We start from the raw sequence: 17,800 nt of genomic DNA on the forward strand, positions 1-17,800 counted from the left end.
AAACGCTGAAAGTGATAGTTAATAACGCTGAAGCTGATAGCTGAAAACGAAGAAGGTGATAGCTGAAAACGCTAAGTCAATAGCTGAAAACGCTGAAATTGATAGGTAAAAACACTGAAGCTGATAGCTGAAAACGAGAGCTGAAAACGCTGAAGATGATAGTTAAAAACGCTGAAGCTGATAGCTGAAAATGCTAAGTCAACAGCTGAAAATACTGAAACTGATAGCCAGCAAAAATATTAGCAAAATGCCAAATTAGCCTAAAGCATTAAAAAAAACTTAGGTTAGCCAAAACAGCTAGCATGTAGCTGAAAAAATAGCTAAACTTTAAAATAGCCTAAAAACTGAAAAAAGCCTAAATTAGCCAAAACAGCTAGCATGTAGCTGAAATATTAGCTAAACTCCAAAACAGCCTAAAAAATATAAATGCCAAAATAGTCCAAAGCTAGCATAAGGCCTATTTTTAAAACTTTAAAACCATAACTTTTTAACATAAATAAAAATCATAAAAAGACAGGAATATTATTCCAGAATAAATCAACTTAAACCTCAAATAACTTTTAATATTTATCTCTTCATAAAAATAGATTTTGTTAAAAGTATATAAGTTAGAAATGAGCACAAGATAACATTAGACCATTAATAACAATAAAATAAAATGATTAAGACCCAGAGGGCCGGATCTGGCCCCTGGGCCTTGACTTTGACACATGTTTTAGAGGGATTTCATACATAAAACATATAAGGTTTGATTGCTGCTTTTGTCTTTCATGGTGAGTTTCTGAGATCTCTATATTTCATTAAGAAAATGCCATTCAAGAATCGTGCCGAATCCATTCATGAGAAAGCATTCATGTTTTTTTTGTTTTTTTTAAAGAAAACATCCAAGACTTGCAATTGTTCTTGCGAGCAGAACAGAAGTTTTGACACCACTTATGCTTTGCTCCTTAAAGTGCAGTTCAACATGATGCGAGCGTGCAACCTGATGGCGACCGTGGCCCTGACTGCTGGTCAGCTCATCTTCCTTCTGGGCTTGATGGAGCTGCCCTTCGTTACACAGGAGTCCCAGTGGTGGGAGGAAGCCATAGCTGCACTCTTCCAGCTAGCCAGTAAGTAAAGCCACTTGTGCTATATTTGTTGAGTTAAATGATGGAAGGAAAAATAAAGCAAAAATGTAAGAAGATGTAGTTTATCCTCACATGTTTTGACCGTTGGCCTGCAGGCCTGCAGGCCAACGGTCAAAACATGTGAGGATAAACTACATCCATTAACCCCATTTCAGCAGCCATGTCGCCATGCTGTGTGTCCATTCAGCTGCATGGCATTAGAGAAACATGAAGGAGGTCTAAATTTAGTCCTAGTCCATAATCCATGGCCCAGGGCTCCAGCGAACCAGCGAGCGACTGCCGGGCGCCAGGATATCCCTGCTCAGGACGAGGAAATGTCTGTGACTACCTGTTATGCAAACCCCTGAGCTGAAGAAGGAAAAAAGAGGGGAGGGGGAACCGACGGGAAAGACAGTGTTCAACAGGCAGTGTTGTGTTTGTGTGGAAGAGGGATTATGTTTGTGTGTGTGTTGTTGTTTTTTTTTTGATTGTGTGTTTATGGCGTGCTTTGAAAATGTCCCTCGGTACACATGAAAGCAGGGTGGGAACTGTTCGGCCAAGGAAAAATGACCCCAAAAAAAATGAAATCTCATCATAGGAAATGTCAAATATTAAACATAGAATTATCTCTTTTATTAATCCATTTAACTCACATTCCAACAGGCAGGACAGTCTTTATCCAAGGAGAAATATAAAAATGTTATGATGTTTGCTAAAGGTTTTTCAGCAGTTTTATAGGAACAACGGAGGAATATCTGAGTGAGATGACACTATTCTAACAAAATAATAACTATTCTAACAATAATTTAGCTAATATTTCAGCTACATGCTAGCTGTTTTGGCTAATTAAAGCTTTTCTTTTTAATTTTTTTAAGCTGTTTTGGACTTTAGCTATTTTTACAGCTACATGCTAGCTGTTTTGGCTAACCTAAATTTTATTTTTTTTGTTTTTTAGGCTAATTTGGCATTTAGCTAAAATGTTAGCTGGCTATCAGCTTTAGCGTTTTCAGCTATCAGCACTAGCATCTTTTGTAGCATTATCGCAGGTAATGCTGTATATCCAGTTCATAATTATGTTCAAAAGTTATGCTTTTAAAGTTTTACAAATATCCAATGTTCAATAAATGTGTATCTTGTCCCGCCCATGAACTAAGGTGTGTTTTGGATTTTGGTTGAAATCCCTGATTTAAAATAATTATAAGAAAAACAGTTACGTTTTCATATGGTCACAATGCTGCTGAATTACAAGATGCAGTTATGGTTAACCAAGTACAAAAGTAACACATTAAAAAAAATACTAAAAATGTTTTATGTTAAGCTTAAATTAATTAGCTGAGTATCAATAAATTAATGAATATTTATTAAGTTTGGCTTCACAAAAAAAAGAAAAAAAATCAAAATTTGTGTCAGAAATTTAATCAAATTTCCATAAATTTGAAGTTCCAATGAGGTTTCTCATTCATCTAGGTGTCATCTAAACTTGATCTTCTGTCTTGACATGTTTCACCATTCATCCACTATCAGTCTGAAGCCCCTTAAATGAGTCTTTGAGTACTCAAAATAAAAAAAAAAGATTTCTTTGCAGAAATAATCTGTTAAAGTGACTAACATGCTTCTGATTGGTTGACAAAACGCACAAATGCATCATATTTTTAAAAATGCATTGTATAAATATCAATTTTCTTGCATTTGCTGGGCAGAACTGTGCCTGAAATGTTAATAGTGCGTGCAAAACATTGATCCTATATCTATTGAAGTTCTTAACAAATTTAGTGCACCAATGTATTGATTATTTAAGTAATAATTAATAATAACTATCCACATAAAATAGAACAAATCTGACAAATACTAAACATATTCTTGAGGTTTGCCACATTTTCTGCTACTTAATCAATTTGTGCTGCTTTAATCATCGTATCTGCAAACTTATCATTTATCAAATCTGTTTTAATGTGGCATAAATGTTGATTATTCCTTCAAAGAGATGTTACTTTAGATTTGAAGGAAATAAATAACCTTTTTTCTGTGTTTATATCTTACAAATTTACTAGCAATAAGCAAAACTGCTGGAAGGAACTGGGACAAGACAAACAAACTTTCAAGAACTAGCATTGACAGAGGAACTATTTTGATGTCTTGTCAAACGTCCAGTAAATACATGAACTTGGAAGCCTAGGGAGTGGTGTGGAGGGAAGGAAGGAAGGAAGGATGGAAAGAGGAAGAAAGGGAAGGAAGTTTGGGAGATAAGTTTGTGCCAAAAAAAGAGGTTCACACACACCCCGAACTGGCTGGGACACGGACAGGAGATTATTCATTATACTGGATAAGGAGCCAGACAGGTTAAACATGCACAGATTAGGCAAACAGTTGCATGTGTGTGTGTACACAAGAGTGGCAGACACACAATGATATACAGACAGAATTATCCACATCCTCACTTTAAACAATGACAGTCATCATACTGCAGCGGAGGAAGAAATATAAATGAACTCCCCTCAGTGGTGCCGCTGGCTGTTCCAGGAAACGTATTGATTAATATCCTACAGAACTAACATCCCTGCTTCCACTCATTATTTTTGCTCTTGTATTTATACCTCTGCACAGAAGGTTCCAGACATCTATGCAGGTGAACGGCTCCAGACTATCTCGTAAAGCAGCGAGTCAAATGTAGGTCGCTTCAAAAGCATCAAGAAGTTTCAAGAGAAAGTATTTGAAATCAGTTAAGAACAGATCAAAAGGATTAAACTTTCCTTTTCTGTCTTTGTGGCCTTGCATGCAAACACAAGTTCCTCATGGCGTGACTCTAATAAATCAAAGAAATTTGCGGATGCGACAAATCAAAGGATTTTGGGACAATCTATCCGGAGCTCAAGTATTTTTATGCTTTTGAGAATTTTTATCTCAAAGTCTCTGAAGTTCTTCAGAAGAGGAAGCAGATTCTCTAATTCAAAGGCTTCACGCTGAGCTCCAGCTCTTTAACAACTAGAAGAATGCATTCAAAAAAGCTGATCCTCCTAGAAAGAAAAATAAAGCATTTCTGTCGCTTTGTGGGAATATGAATTAAAAGGAAATGCTAAATCTAACTTTATTTTTTAGATATCAGCGTCTGTTTTGACCAATAAATGTGCTCATATCTTGAATTTACTGGAAAATAGGGATCAGATTTAACACATTTTTGGGGAATTTCATTTGTGCTGATATTTTCAAAGACTTGTTGGCTAATACCAAATGAACATCCCCATATTAAAGTGAACAAAAAAAGTTTCTAGTATCATTTTACAACCAAGATATTTATTTGCCAAAACAAATAGTCAGTTTACTTTCAAAATAAAAGCGTACGTTCTAATTTTCAGAGTTTTACCTCCTAAATCAATGTAGAATATTGTTTGATACTACTCAGGAACTAACCTGGATGCTATATAGAAGTAAACACCATTTACAATTTGTTGCGTTTAAAAAATATCTATATTTTCATTACTTTCCGGATCATAGTAAAGAATACTAACTGTGTTTTTTTTTCTCTGTTTCTGCTCAGGTTTTGTGCTGGTAATTGGACTCGTGACCTTCTACCGGATCGGGCCTTACACACACCTGTCCTACTCCTGCTATGTGGACATAGTGGCGTGCCTTCTGGCCACACTGGCCGCAGCCATGCTAATCTGGAACATTCTACACCGGCGTGATGACTGCCTGGCTCCTCGAGTTATAATCATCAGTCGCTCGCTCGCGTCACCTTTTCACCCACGCCTCAACAACGACTACGTGGAGTCTCCATGTTGAAACTTGGTGAACGGAGACAAAAAGGACTAATCGAAGGACATGAGAACTACTTTCTCCAACATAACTGTGTTAGTCCGAATACTAATTATGACTCTCAGGAGAAAAAAAGGGGTTTTCTGTGGCTCCACAAGCATGTACCTGCTACTGTACACGGTTTCTTTTACTCGTTAGAATTATTCTGCTGCTTTGAGCACAGGAGTCAAATATTTAACTAAAGTAATGTATTAGGAAGTCCGTAAGCTAAACAAATACAAACCTAATGACACTTCTTCACATATTTACACTTGGGTGAGCTGGGAGCAAATATGACATGGACTTATGGACACCACCTTTAGAAGAAGATCAAGCTGGACCTTGACCCTTGTGGCAAACAGGAGCTTTTTGAATAACTCCCTTCATAATTTAATTTGGAAATAAATACACCACATTACCTCATATTTGTGTCTTAAAATTCATACAATTGAAAGTGAATATCCTATAATGAATATGAAGTTTTTGTTTCTTTTTATTTGTGTCGCATTTCATCTAAATTCTGGTTACAGACAATGCATTTCCACAGATTTCTGACTAAAATAGCTGCTTACAGGGAATGCAGACATGATCACAGATCAGTTTTGGTTTCCAAGCACAATTTTTTAAAACTGATAATATTCGTCTTGTGGATGAAGCGAATCAGGGCTGTCAGGAAAAGGACCGGGCTCAAATTAATGTTTGCATTTTAAATGAACAACTGTTTGTTTTTGGTACATCTAGTTTATTTCAAATGATTAATTAACACTATAACTGCAAAGAATTCCAATATGTTTGGGCATTTCACTTTATCAAAGGAGCAGGTTAAATGATATATATTATTTTTTATTTCAATAAATGTGATCCTTACATTTGAGAAACTGTTGTTAATATTTAGTGTCATTTTCAGGATTAATAGACAGGGGGAAGAGTTAATAAACAAAAGTAAAAGTGCGGCTTCAAATCTGTGTAAAGCATCAGATTTTTGGTTTGATCTGTAATATTTTATATTAATAGTTTTTTTCAAAGGTTTTTCCAATACATGTTATTTAACTTCAATTATCACGAGTAATAGACTGATACAATTCAGCGTTGACTTTAAAGAATAAAAGCTGTAATCAAAACATAATCAGCTTTTAAAACTAATAAATTATACAAGATGTTCCATAAACAATGCAATGCATTCCTAAAAGTGCAAAATTCAATGTTTTGTTTTTATAAAGTATGCAACAATGAGAGTGGCATGTGTATTTTTAAATAAAAAAGGTATAATTTTATTTTTATCATTTGAGGACTCCAGCAAAATAGTGACTTTTTAATATTTACTGAAGAAATGATGCTAAGTATGGATCCACAGTAACCTTCCAGATGAGACAGTTAATGCAAATTCTATTTCTTATTTAAATAAAAATGTATCCTTTCATTGAGGATTAACGAACAAAAAGGAAATATTTTAATCAAAGAAAAAAAGAAGGATTTTAGTTTTTCACAAACAAAACTGACAATCTTGGTTGGGTTCACTCATCAAAGTGGTTATGTTCATCATTAAAAAGTAATACTTTTCTATCTTAAAAAATAATCTATTGTAAAATAACTTTACCATTAAAAAAATCTGATTTGAAACTTCATAAAATACGGTGTCCCTACAGGGACATTGAAGTAAAAAAAAAAAAGAACTGGAGAAAAAAAAAAAGTTTTTTTGTTGCTATCTGGTGAGCAGTAGTTGATATCTAGTGAGCACCAGTTACTACCTGGTGGGCACCACTATTACTATCTGGTGAGAACCAGAGTGCGCACCAATTACTATTAGCTTTTTTTCTACATTTTATTTCTTGAATCTGGTGTACACCAGATACATTTTTTTAAATCTTGATCTACCCAAGGGTCTCCGTAATACAATATATAAAATGTTTTTTTTTTCACTCTTATCAAAGCGAATTTTATCCATACAAAATCAAACATCTGTACATTACTTAGGGCTTTATTTACTCCAGCCTGTAGAACCGTGACGAATCAAACTCCCAACCTTCTAAATGGAAGTTTATGTCTGCTCCAACTAATTACCAATAAGTCTGTATTTCAATTAGATTTGATGAGATGAAGAAAGCTCCAGATGAACCACTAAAGCAAGGGTGAGCAACTCCAGGCTTCAAGATGTTTTCCTGATCTCACTCCCCAATTCACGGCTCATTACCTGGATCAGGTGTGTCCAGTCAGTCAGTACATGCCAGAGCGGGATATGTTGAAGAACATCCAGGAATGTTTTCCTCTATAATAAAGCTTCACAGAGTTTGACTGACACAGATATACCATCCATCCATGCAAACAGACATGATGGTTCCAGGTACATTAAAAAGCTGAATTCAGATCTAAAAATGGAATCCCATTGTTGATCGTACAGTCAAAAGTCCCTGATGACACAGGTTACTCCTGAAGGAAATGCACAATTATGTGAGTGGGAGTCAAACACAATATCAACTTAAGCGGGCATAAAAATAGCCATCAATAAGGAACTTAGTAAAACTGTCATCATGACTATTAAATTCTTTGGAATATCCGGCCGTCGGACAGTTTGCCAAGCCAACGCCATTTTCCCGTTTGAGTAATGTTTGTACGTGAGACAGCAGCACAACCTGAAACGGGTGCCCTCAATCACGTATTCTCCAGAAGATAATATCACATCTCTGATGCATATCCATGTTAAATTTCTCTGACAACCACTCGAGCGTGCACACACACACACAGGAACGAGCGCACACATCCTTCTGCTGACATGATTTCATGTTTGGAAGAATGGAGGGGGGGCACTCCTTCTCCATCAAACTGGCAGGGGAACTTCATGTGTGTGAGTGTGTGTGTGAGTAATTCCGAATGTGTTTAGAAAAGTACATCCCTTCAGAACACACCCGTCAATAACAAAAACAGTCACATATATACACAGTGAAGAGTTCCTTCCCTCAATGCAGATAGAAAAAAGCCCTTAATCATGTCCGGTATTGTTCCTTTTTTCACTGTAAGTTAAACTAATAAAAGATTTTTAATTCTTGAGACAAGAAGAGAAGGATTTTTAAAAAATAAATACTATGAACGTGTAAAAATTGAGGTCTTAAAACATTTTTCTCACCATATTTTGTGACGAACCGCTCAATGTTTTGGTCATGTTTTTCTTTATCTTTTCTATAACAATCATCTCCTTCTTCTCTCACAGACTATGTTCTAACATTAATATCTTACCTTTTAATGAGCTTGATTGACTTAAAGGCCTTGTCCATGTCACCGATGGTCAGGTAGAAGCTGAAGTTGAGCATGGCATCCCGAGTGGCCTTTTCACAGCTCTCCAGACCCACAAAGTCTCTCAGAGCTCGTCTGGACACCATATGAGGGAACTGAGAGGGCTCGGATTTTAAGGCCTCAGTTGAGCCTACATCTTTCTCACCAGGCTGTGAAATGCAAACCAGAGAGGCGGTTTTAAAAAACTATAAGGTAAAACATGTGGAATTGTGTTATAAAGTCATGTTACAAGGATGCAAAAAATCTGGGGTTGTTGCTGAAGGATAGAGCATCACAGATCTACTCTATCCACCAACACAAGTAAATACAAAAGTGACACAGGTCCAGACAAATCATGGATGCATTTGTGACCATCTTAAACTTTCTTTTTTTTTTTTTTATAATGCATCACATTATGGACGCTGGGAGGTAACACTGAAACTTTTTGAACAACTTTTTGGGGGAAAAGACTTACATCTGGTTGAAAGACACCACCTTTCCGAAATAACAGCTAGAGTACATTGGACCAAACATACAGTTTCACATAAAAAACAATGTAAACAAATTGCAACAAACATGCAAACATATAATAAAAAAAATTAATTATTTGCAGGGCGAATTCATCTTGACCTCACCTTGCAGCTGAAATAATAGTAAGGCACATCCAGAGCGAGGAGGGCCTGCAGGCCGGAAGGTTTCAGGTAGTAATCGTGAAGAAGGAGCCCGTACTCCTGAGTACAAAACAGTGTCACGACTGACACGTCCACCTAAGAGAAGGGAAAGTGTCATTTTCAGTAGATTAGCAACAAGACTTTAAATATATTCATGGGCTAAGTTTAAATCTTTTATAGTAAAAATAAAAAAAATAAGTTTATCTAATATTTTAGCAACATGCTAATGTTTTGGCTAATTGGTTATCTACTGGGAGTTTTTTGGGTAATTTAGAGTTTTACTTCTATTTTAGCGACAGGCTAATGTTTTTGACTAATTTAGTTTACTGATGAATTTTAGACTATTTTGGAGTTTAGCTAGTATTTAAGCAATGTGCTAGCTTTTTTGGCTAATTTGGCATCTACTGAGGTCTTTTTATGCTAATGTGGAGTTAAGCTAATATTTTATCAAAATGCTAACGTTTTGGCTAAGTTGTTATCTACTGGGAGTTTTTTGGGTAATTTAGAGTTTTACTTCTATTTTAGCAACAGGCTAATGTTTTTGAATAATTTAGTTTAATAAGGAATTTTAGACTATTTTGGAGTTTAGTTAGTATTTAAGCAATGTGCTAGCTTTTTTGGCTAATTTGTTATCTGCTGAGGTCTTTTTATGCTAATGTGGAGTTAAGCTAATATTTTAGCAACATTCTAAAGTTTTGGGACAATATGTGATCTACTGGGGTTTTAATAGGATAGTTTGGAGTTAAGCTTGTTTTTAGCAACATTTTGGACTGATTCAGTTTACTGAGAAATTTTAGGCTATTTTGGAGTTTAGCAAATATTTAACCAGAGAGCTAGCTTTTTTGGCTAATTTGGCATCTACTAAGGTTTTTGGGCTAATTGGAAGTTTAGCTCATATTTAAGCAACACACTAAATATATTTGCAAAATTGGTATATATTAGGGATTTTTAAGCAATTTTATCTACAAACTTTTCAGAAATTTAGATCAACTTCAGCGCTCTTTCGTAGTTCTTTAATGAAATGTCCAGTCTTTTAGAAAATTTTACATTTTGCAATTAGCTTTTGCATTTTCAGTAAATCTCTTCAGAAATTAAAGTAAATTGCATTTCACCATTTTCAGCTAAAAACATTCACACCAGCATTATTGCAGGTAATGCAACTTTTCTAGTTGACTTTGTTTTGCTCAGGTGACTATCATTGACAATATGAAGAAGATTGGGATGCATCACTGCAGGGAGGTCAAGTCTTTCACTATGGACATTATATAGTTTGTTTTAAATGAATTTATATGATTTATATTGAATATTATTATTATTATTAAGGGGAAAAAAGACAAAAAGAAACACAAACAGCCTCCAAGCAAATCCTACAATATTAGGGCCATCCAAAAAGACAAAAAGCAATTTTACGATTTTTTTTCTGTAAATTGCCTACTTTAAATTGCATAAATTTACTACTTTTAATACTACTTTTTAAGTTTTTTTCTCGTAGATTTATAAGAAGAAAGTCATACATTTATCCTACGACTTTTCAAGTCATAAATGTACAACTTTATTCTCGTAATTTAACAGTTCTGACTTTTTTCTCATAAATTTACGAGATTTAAAGTCATAATTAAAAAAATGTTTGTAAACTGGGCCAATAATATGTCATAAAATCTATTTTTGTCATGCTGACTGACTGTGTGCACTCACATTATCTTTGTAATAAATATTAGCTTTGTAAAATTGGTTGCAATATTTTAATAATTTTCATTCTAATTCAGTTGGAAACAGCTGGACCTGAATAACCTTCTCTTACCATATCCAAGAAAGGTTCTGATGAGGTTTCCGAGCTGACTGGTACGGTCTCACACACAAAAAGGCGAGGCTCACTCTCGTCCCAGAAGTGAGATACAGGGGAGCGGCCACTGAGTTCACTTTCAGAAGACTCCTCTCTGGGACAAAAAAGATCACAATGAGGACATGTGTACACAAAAGTATGTGTAAAAGCAATGAGTGCAGAAAAAACAGTTACTTTTCACTTTCTTCTGGTTGTGAGACACTGCTGGAAGGTCTGCCAGTAAAGAAGTCAAAGTGTGTCAGAGTGTCCATCTCAATGTCATAGAAGTACACCTTGTGGTCGAGTCGTCCGTTAACCTGTAAGAAAGGTGTTATGATCCTCAGAGAAAAGCACCAGATTTTCCCTTCATAAATTTAGATGGGAAAGAGAAGATGTCTATGAACCTGAGAGATTAAGATGCTGATGTAGGAGCCACTGGCGTTACACTTGACTGACCGCAGGGCGCCCAGATTAGCAATGTGGTCTGCCAAGTTCTTAGTCTTGCAATGCGCTTTGGCATCTCTAGAAAACACAAACAAAATGTCAGTCACGACACAGATGCAGCTGATGTGCTTTTATTTGTGTATTTATTGTGGAGTTTTAAGCTTTGTACCTTCTGGAAAGGTCAAAAACTTGGATGTGTGCCGTGTCTGTACCCACCACCAGGTAGGACTGGCACACGTCCAGTAGAACAGGGTTCCCCTCTGCCTTGGAGAAATATAAATGCTGCTTTACTGTGCCCTGAAGGAAACAGTACATACGGTCAGAGGAGTCTTCTAAATGAGTGTTCACTATCAGGAGACGGTTTTGAAGTGGTGCAAACAGACCTGTGGTGTTCGGATTTGCACCTTGTTTGGTTCTACTGTGTAGAGGTTCTCATCATGCACGGCTACCACATGGGAATCGCAAAGAAAGGATCCTGGGAATTTAGAAGGGGAGGGGAGAATGGTTAAAACAGAATAGTGTACTACTGTATACACTGATTTTGGTTTATACTTTACCTGTATTGTGCAAAGCTGTCCCTGAAAGCTCATACACGTTGACTAATTTACCATTCCAGACTATTACAGAGTCCTACAGGTGAAACAACCAAGTAATGATTGAATTACTATCAGCCTCTGCAACATATTTGAAAAAAAACGTTGAGGTGTGACATCTATGCTCTTACCTTGGTAACACAAACTCCTTTGATGTGCATATCAGACTGGAGAGCGAGGTGCACCCCTGTGCTAAAGTTAGCGATGCTGAGCTGTGTTGGGGTGAGCTGCACTGCTGCCACCTGCTGGCTGAAGTGGGCGGACATCAGATGCTCGCAGAGGATTAACACCGTCTTAGAGTTGTTTGCAGCCAGAAGATTCAAGCTGCAGCCCCACTGTAAAATTAAAGGACTGTTAGATTTTCTGCACCCCGCCCACGGTACACTCCCATTACGTTTTTCTGGACACTACCTGAAGCTGTGTTACATTTCCCTCTATTTCAGTGGGTGTCTGTAATTTCCACTGAGTCTTGGCATCTGATCTGCTGCTGATCATCTTCCACATTGCTATGCGTCCATTAGCGGTACCAGCAGCCAGAATTTCTAGGATTAAAATTAATATTAGCACAGAGTAAACTTAAATTTGAAGTATTTTTAAAGAAAAAAAAAATATGAATGAATCGCAATTAATTGCCATTGATTTTTTTTTTTTTTTAGTAACAGTATTTGCCAGCCACTTATTATCTGCAAATAATCATAATATAAAAATCACACACAAAATTGTACATTTAGAATGTTTATTTTAAACTCGTTAACCATTAAACTCAGTTTTTGTCTATATTTGAATTTTCTGTATTTTCAATTTGAAAGAGTATCTGATGGCACTACCTTTATCTTGTCATTTTTCCATCTTTTATTCATATACTAGACATAAAATCATGAAAAAACAGAAAATTTAATCTGGGAAAATGGGATTCATTTTGCTGTGGAAACCCCAAAAATGTTTAACAAACTCTTTTTGCAACATAGTTAGAGAGGTTTCAGTATAATTTCATAAAAACAACAAGAAAAAAAATGTGTCAACAAACTAATCAACGTCAGTGGGCGGGACTTTCGCGGAGAACCGTGGAGCTTCTGCAATTTTTAGACAACGCCAGAGCTCGTTATTGTGAAAAATTAATGTCGGTCCCCATCCCAAAATAAAAAAAATGATTTTGGATTTCTCATAGCAGAAATCTACGTTATGCTCCGCCCCTCATAGCAGGTGTGCTGCTGCTCTGCACTGCACCCGTCAGATTGACGTTTGTTCTGCGCCTTATTTATTTTGTCCAAAAACTACAAAACAAATGCCATATTCTCTCTTTAATTTAATAAAATCTCAATCACAGAATGTAAAAAAAAAAAAAAACGTTTATTTTAAACTGAGTTTTATTACGCTGATCTCACATCTGCACAGCAGAACGCCTCACAGCAGCAATAATAAATATTATCGCATTAATTAGGTTCTATTTATATTTTTACAAGTCCTAAAAAAATCAGCAATAATGAATTGGTTTGTATGTTACAAATGTTCATGGGTTACCTTTTGTTGAACAGTATGACATACAATTGATCAGCTCGCCCCGATCGAATCCCAACGTCTCATCAAGAGACAAAATGTAGTTGTCATCTCTCTCCAAGTCCCACAACCTAAACAATTAAAGAAAAACTAAATGAAATAAGCCACAACAAATGGAATCTAAAATATGGAGGTACAAACTGACCTGATGGTGGGTTCCCCCGATGCTGTAATGAGGAGGTTGTTTTCTGTCCAAACAACATCCACATTCTGCCCGGGCTTACTGCTCAGCTTAGCCTGCCATGAGAAGTACAGCAATAAGTACAACTCCTATTTACTATCATTTGTGTGTCAAATAAACATTGAAAATTGTTTTTTTTAAGAATACCTTCATAAATTCCTGTGCTTCGCCCTCTGCTACAAGATTGTACTGAAACAGCATGAGCGTGTCTGTGATCACTGCCAGGACTTCTCTCTTCTTCACAAAGAAAAGTGTTTTGATGGAGCCGTCAACACGGAGAAGTGTGCTGGTTTTACCGTGTTCATCCACGCTGTGGACTTTCCCTGCATGTGACAGACGTACAGTAAATAGAGAATAAAATTCTACAATTCGACTAGAGCAGGGGTCTGCAACCTGTGGCTCTTTTATCCCTTTATTGTGGCTCTTTAGCTTTAAGGAAAAACACTAACGATTGAATATACAAAAGATTAGTTAGTTTAGTTTTGTCATTTCTGTTCTGATTTTTATCATGTCAAGCATCTAAGTTAAAATTTTTAATTTATTGTCAGAAATTCTGTAGAAATATTCTTTAAATCTTTATTTTTAGGTTATAGTTAGTCAAATAAAAGTATTTATTTTGGTAAATTACACTAAAGTGGTTTAAGTTTTGAACAAATGTGGTTTAAAATGATTGAAAATGATTTAAAATTGTGTGTTTTGTTGAGTTTTATTGAGTATTTTTTAGATTAAAGGACAAAAAGCACACCAAACTAATAAAATATATAATAATAATAAAAAATATCATGCTTGACTGCCTTGTATTTTTAATAAAAGTAAACCTGCTGCAACAGGAGGACATTAATTGACACAGTTTGGATTTTATTTTGAAAGGAACGAGTGTGGTGCTGTCAAAAGTATATATAGAAACATATAAACATATAGAATTATTGTAATATTTAAAAAACAAATTAATATTGTGCATTTTTAACAATCAAATGGGACTTTGTGGCTCCTGTTGGGTTCTGGTCTGTAAGAAACTGGACCAAATGGCTCTTTTAGCGTTAAAGGTTGCAGACCCTTAACTAGAGCATAGCTTACTTCTTTCACAACTAAGAAAAATGAACAACTTTCCAAAAAATACCATCAGCAGAGCCGACGTAGAACACAAGTCCCTCCTGGGGTCCCATTTTCAGAGGGGCTCCCTTCCAGCTGAACATGTCCAGAGCGTTCTCATCGCCGCTCACTGATGCTCGAGCAAGCATTGCCACATCGCTGTTACAGACAGTTTGGACCAAACTTAAATGTCACATCTCAACCAAAGCTTACCATGGTGTGAATAGACTGCATTTATCTACTTAATAAGGTTTCAACAAACATTTTGACCAAGTTAGTTGTAAAGAGTTACTTACATTCCAGGCGAGGCTGGTCTGAAGATGCAGCAGGTCAAAGGTTTGTTGTATTCATGCTTCACTAAATGGTTTCCCTGAAGTCTTCCTCTGGCGTCTACTTTCCAAACAGCTAAAACTCCAGTCTGCCAACAAATAAATCCCACAACATAGAAATATATCAAAGTTAGGCAATTTTATGTCCATATTAGCAAGATAAAGCCTGGATAAATAATATAAGTACTTCAGACATCTTCAGACAATTTTATAGAATGTTTTTGAAGGTTTAAGCAGATTTATTCTGGGATAATATTTGTGCCATTTTATTATTCATCATTAAGTTAAAAAGTTACAGTTTTAAATTTTTAAAAATTGGCATTCTGCTAGCTTTTTGTACAATTTACTATGATTTTTTGGGCTTTTTTGGAGCTAATATTTCAGCTACATGCTAGCTGTTTTGGCTAAATTAGGTTTTTTTGTTAGTTTTTTTAGGCTGTTATGGAGTTTAGCTAATATTTCAGCTACATGCTAGCTGTTTTGTCCGATTTAGGCTTTTCTTTTTAATTTTTTTAGGTTTTTTTGGAGTTAGGCTAATATTTACAAGCTAGCTGTTTTGGCTAATTTAGGTATTTTTTCAGGTTTTTTATGATATTTTCAAGTTTAGCTACATGTTAGCTGTTTTGGCTAACCTATGTGTTTGTTTTTTAGGCTAATTTGGCATTTAGCTAATATTTTAGCAGGCTGTCGGCTTCAACGTTTTCATCTATCAGCTTCAGTGTTTTTAGCTATCAATTTCAGCGACCAAATTCAGCTTACAGCAGTCACACTAGCATTATTGCAGGTAATGCTATATATATAGTTCATAATTGCGTTAAAAAAGCTTTGGCTTTAAAGTTGTAAAAATTTCTTTTTACAGTGTTCAATAAATGTTTATCCTGTTAGATTTTGGGCCCTTGCGTGATTGAATTTGACACTCCTTATCTATTGGCTATAAAACAGGGTCTGCAAACCTTAAAGCTAAAAGAGTTATTTAGTCTAGTTTCTTACAAAACAGAATCCAAAGAGTCCCACTTTATTGTTTAAAAATGCACAATATTTATGCTTTTTTTGACAATTAAGCATTTTTATAGATTTAGTTTTTAAATATTACAATAACTGAATTGCAACAGTGTCTATGTTTCTATAAATAACAGTTGTAACTTATTTTACTTTTGACAGCAGAGCACCCTAGTTCCTTTCAAAATAAAACTCACTGTGTCAAAAAAAATTCCTCCTGCTGCAGCAGCTTGTCTCATATTAAACATACAAGGCAGTCAAGTATGATATATTTATCGTATGATATTTTAATTGTAAATTTCATTATTTTTGGTGTACTTTTATTCCCCTTTGATGTAAAAAATAGCTAAATACCTGATCGCCTGTTACCAGGCGGCTACCAGAACTACTCCATTCCAGCAGCGTGATAGAAGCTGTGTGTAGACCGGGTAGAACTGTCTGATCTCCAGACGGGTGCATGAGCAGCACAACTTCACCGTTCTCCCATCCCAGAGCCAAAACCGGCTTTAGTGGATGCCAGTGGAGCACCATGGGCTGATGGGGACGCTCTACATGACAGTTCTCCACATGTTCTCCCTGGATATGAATAACAATTTATCAGATGGATTTTGAAAAACAAAAAAATGAAGTCCTGTCACCATTAGAGGTAGGTGTTTACCTGCTGCAGATAGAGATCTACATTCCCTCCAGATGAAGGACTTTTGGATGCCACAGCCAGAACAGGAAGAGTGGAATGCCATGTTAACTGACAGGGAGCATCGCTGCTTTCTGGGGCCTCGATGCGGTGGTCAAAGTACACCGCCATGGCCCCTAAAACTGGAAAAGAATACGAAGATGTGGCCAAAAAAACTGTTGCTAATAGCAACTAAATTCAACAATGAATCTAGTTTGACAGTCAATAATATTTCAAACAGGCAGCTAGTTTGTTAACAATTATATATTTATGCAAACTTTATATATTCCTCGTGGCACATATTTGGGAAAGCCAGCATTGTGGGAATAAAACATTTGCAGGGAACAAATAGGCTTGTTTCGTTGTTGTTTTTACTAGCTGCTAGCATTAGCTTAGCTAGCTAAATTCGGTCTTTTTTCACGAACTGTCGTTACAAAAATACAAAGAAAGAAAGCGTTTAGTTAAAGTTATCAGGAACTTACCACACTACCGGCTTATTCGAAATAATTATAACTATTTTAGGTAAAACTTGAAAATAGTAAGACAAGGACCGTTACTTCAGATGTCGCTGTGTAGCTTCCTGCGCGAGTAAAAAGCGTCTCGCTTTGGTTGCCCATGGCAACGTCTGCTGCGGATGTAGTAGTGAGTTACCAAAATAAAATACATATATTTTCTATTTTATATTGGTTATTTATTTTTGTGTGACCATTTTAAATACTTAAATTAATTCTTATCATTTATTATGCATCTATAATCAAGTGGATTCAGATTTTTTGATTAGGTTTAGAAATTTGTTAACTTTTCTTTACACTAACGTATTTATATGTGCTCATAATATTGATAAAAATACTTTATTGACATGAAACTTTTTAATATAAATTTGGATTTAATTTGAATTAAGGATGTTTTATTTTTATATTAATTGTGTCAAACTGTTATTGCACCTCCATGCACTCAAAAAAATATAATTTTTCAACTTAAAGATGATGCAAAGCTGATATGTTAAGATCAACTTTTTGAAACTATATGTGAGACAGAATGATTAGTCTTATTGCCGGTTCAGTTTATTTTCAGTTTTTATAAAGAAACCAAAACTTCTTTTTAAAAATATGAGCTAAAAAATAGTTTTGCCTGCAAAGCATCAGTTTTTTTCTCATATACTGTCTAAACTCTTATGCGAGTAATATTGAATCTACCATGCATAATAATAATTTACAGATTTCTAAGAAGAAATATAAAAAAATATAATGGAGTTACCCAAATCAAATAATAAA

At 35.5% G+C, this 17,800-nt stretch overlaps 2 protein-coding genes across 3 annotated transcripts in view; one reads left to right on the forward strand and one right to left on the reverse strand.

The window, feature by feature from the left end:
- Positions 1–5,392, forward strand: part of tmem204 (transmembrane protein 204) — a 7,427-nt gene extending 2,035 nt beyond the window's left edge. Inside the window, exons 2-3 of the mRNA XM_024284686.2 lie at positions 954–1,109; positions 4,642–5,392. Of these exons, the coding sequence (XP_024140454.1) occupies positions 954–1,109; positions 4,642–4,886 (401 nt within the window). The 3' untranslated portion in view covers positions 4,887–5,392. The remainder of the gene's footprint in view (positions 1–953; positions 1,110–4,641) is intronic.
- ift140 (intraflagellar transport 140 homolog (Chlamydomonas)) overlaps positions 1–17,167 on the reverse strand; it is a 25,287-nt gene extending 8,120 nt beyond the window's left edge. Inside the window, exons 1-18 of one of the 2 annotated variants that reach the window (XM_024284684.2) lie at positions 17,009–17,167; positions 16,512–16,669; positions 16,208–16,429; positions 14,822–14,943; positions 14,554–14,684; positions 13,581–13,756; positions 13,398–13,489; positions 13,217–13,323; positions 12,107–12,237; positions 11,827–12,030; positions 11,660–11,732; positions 11,486–11,577; positions 11,272–11,399; positions 11,063–11,180; positions 10,854–10,975; positions 10,638–10,773; positions 8,801–8,932; positions 8,130–8,335 (exon numbers count right to left, since the gene is read on the reverse strand). In XM_024284684.2, the coding sequence (XP_024140452.1) occupies positions 8,130–8,335; positions 8,801–8,932; positions 10,638–10,773; positions 10,854–10,975; positions 11,063–11,180; positions 11,272–11,399; positions 11,486–11,577; positions 11,660–11,732; positions 11,827–12,030; positions 12,107–12,237; positions 13,217–13,323; positions 13,398–13,489; positions 13,581–13,756; positions 14,554–14,684; positions 14,822–14,943; positions 16,208–16,429; positions 16,512–16,658 (2,339 nt within the window). In that variant the 5' untranslated portion in view covers positions 16,659–16,669; positions 17,009–17,167. The remainder of the gene's footprint in view (positions 1–8,129; positions 8,336–8,800; positions 8,933–10,637; positions 10,774–10,853; positions 10,976–11,062; positions 11,181–11,271; positions 11,400–11,485; positions 11,578–11,659; positions 11,733–11,826; positions 12,031–12,106; positions 12,238–13,216; positions 13,324–13,397; positions 13,490–13,580; positions 13,757–14,553; positions 14,685–14,821; positions 14,944–16,207; positions 16,430–16,511; positions 16,670–17,008) is intronic. The other variant, XM_024284685.2, reaches the window with a different exon arrangement.
- Positions 17,168–17,800: the final 633 nt, after the last annotated feature.

This window comes from Oryzias melastigma, linkage group LG19, assembly GCF_002922805.2.
Source record: "Oryzias melastigma strain HK-1 linkage group LG19, ASM292280v2, whole genome shotgun sequence".
Taxonomy (NCBI): Eukaryota; Metazoa; Chordata; class Actinopteri; order Beloniformes; family Adrianichthyidae; genus Oryzias; species Oryzias melastigma.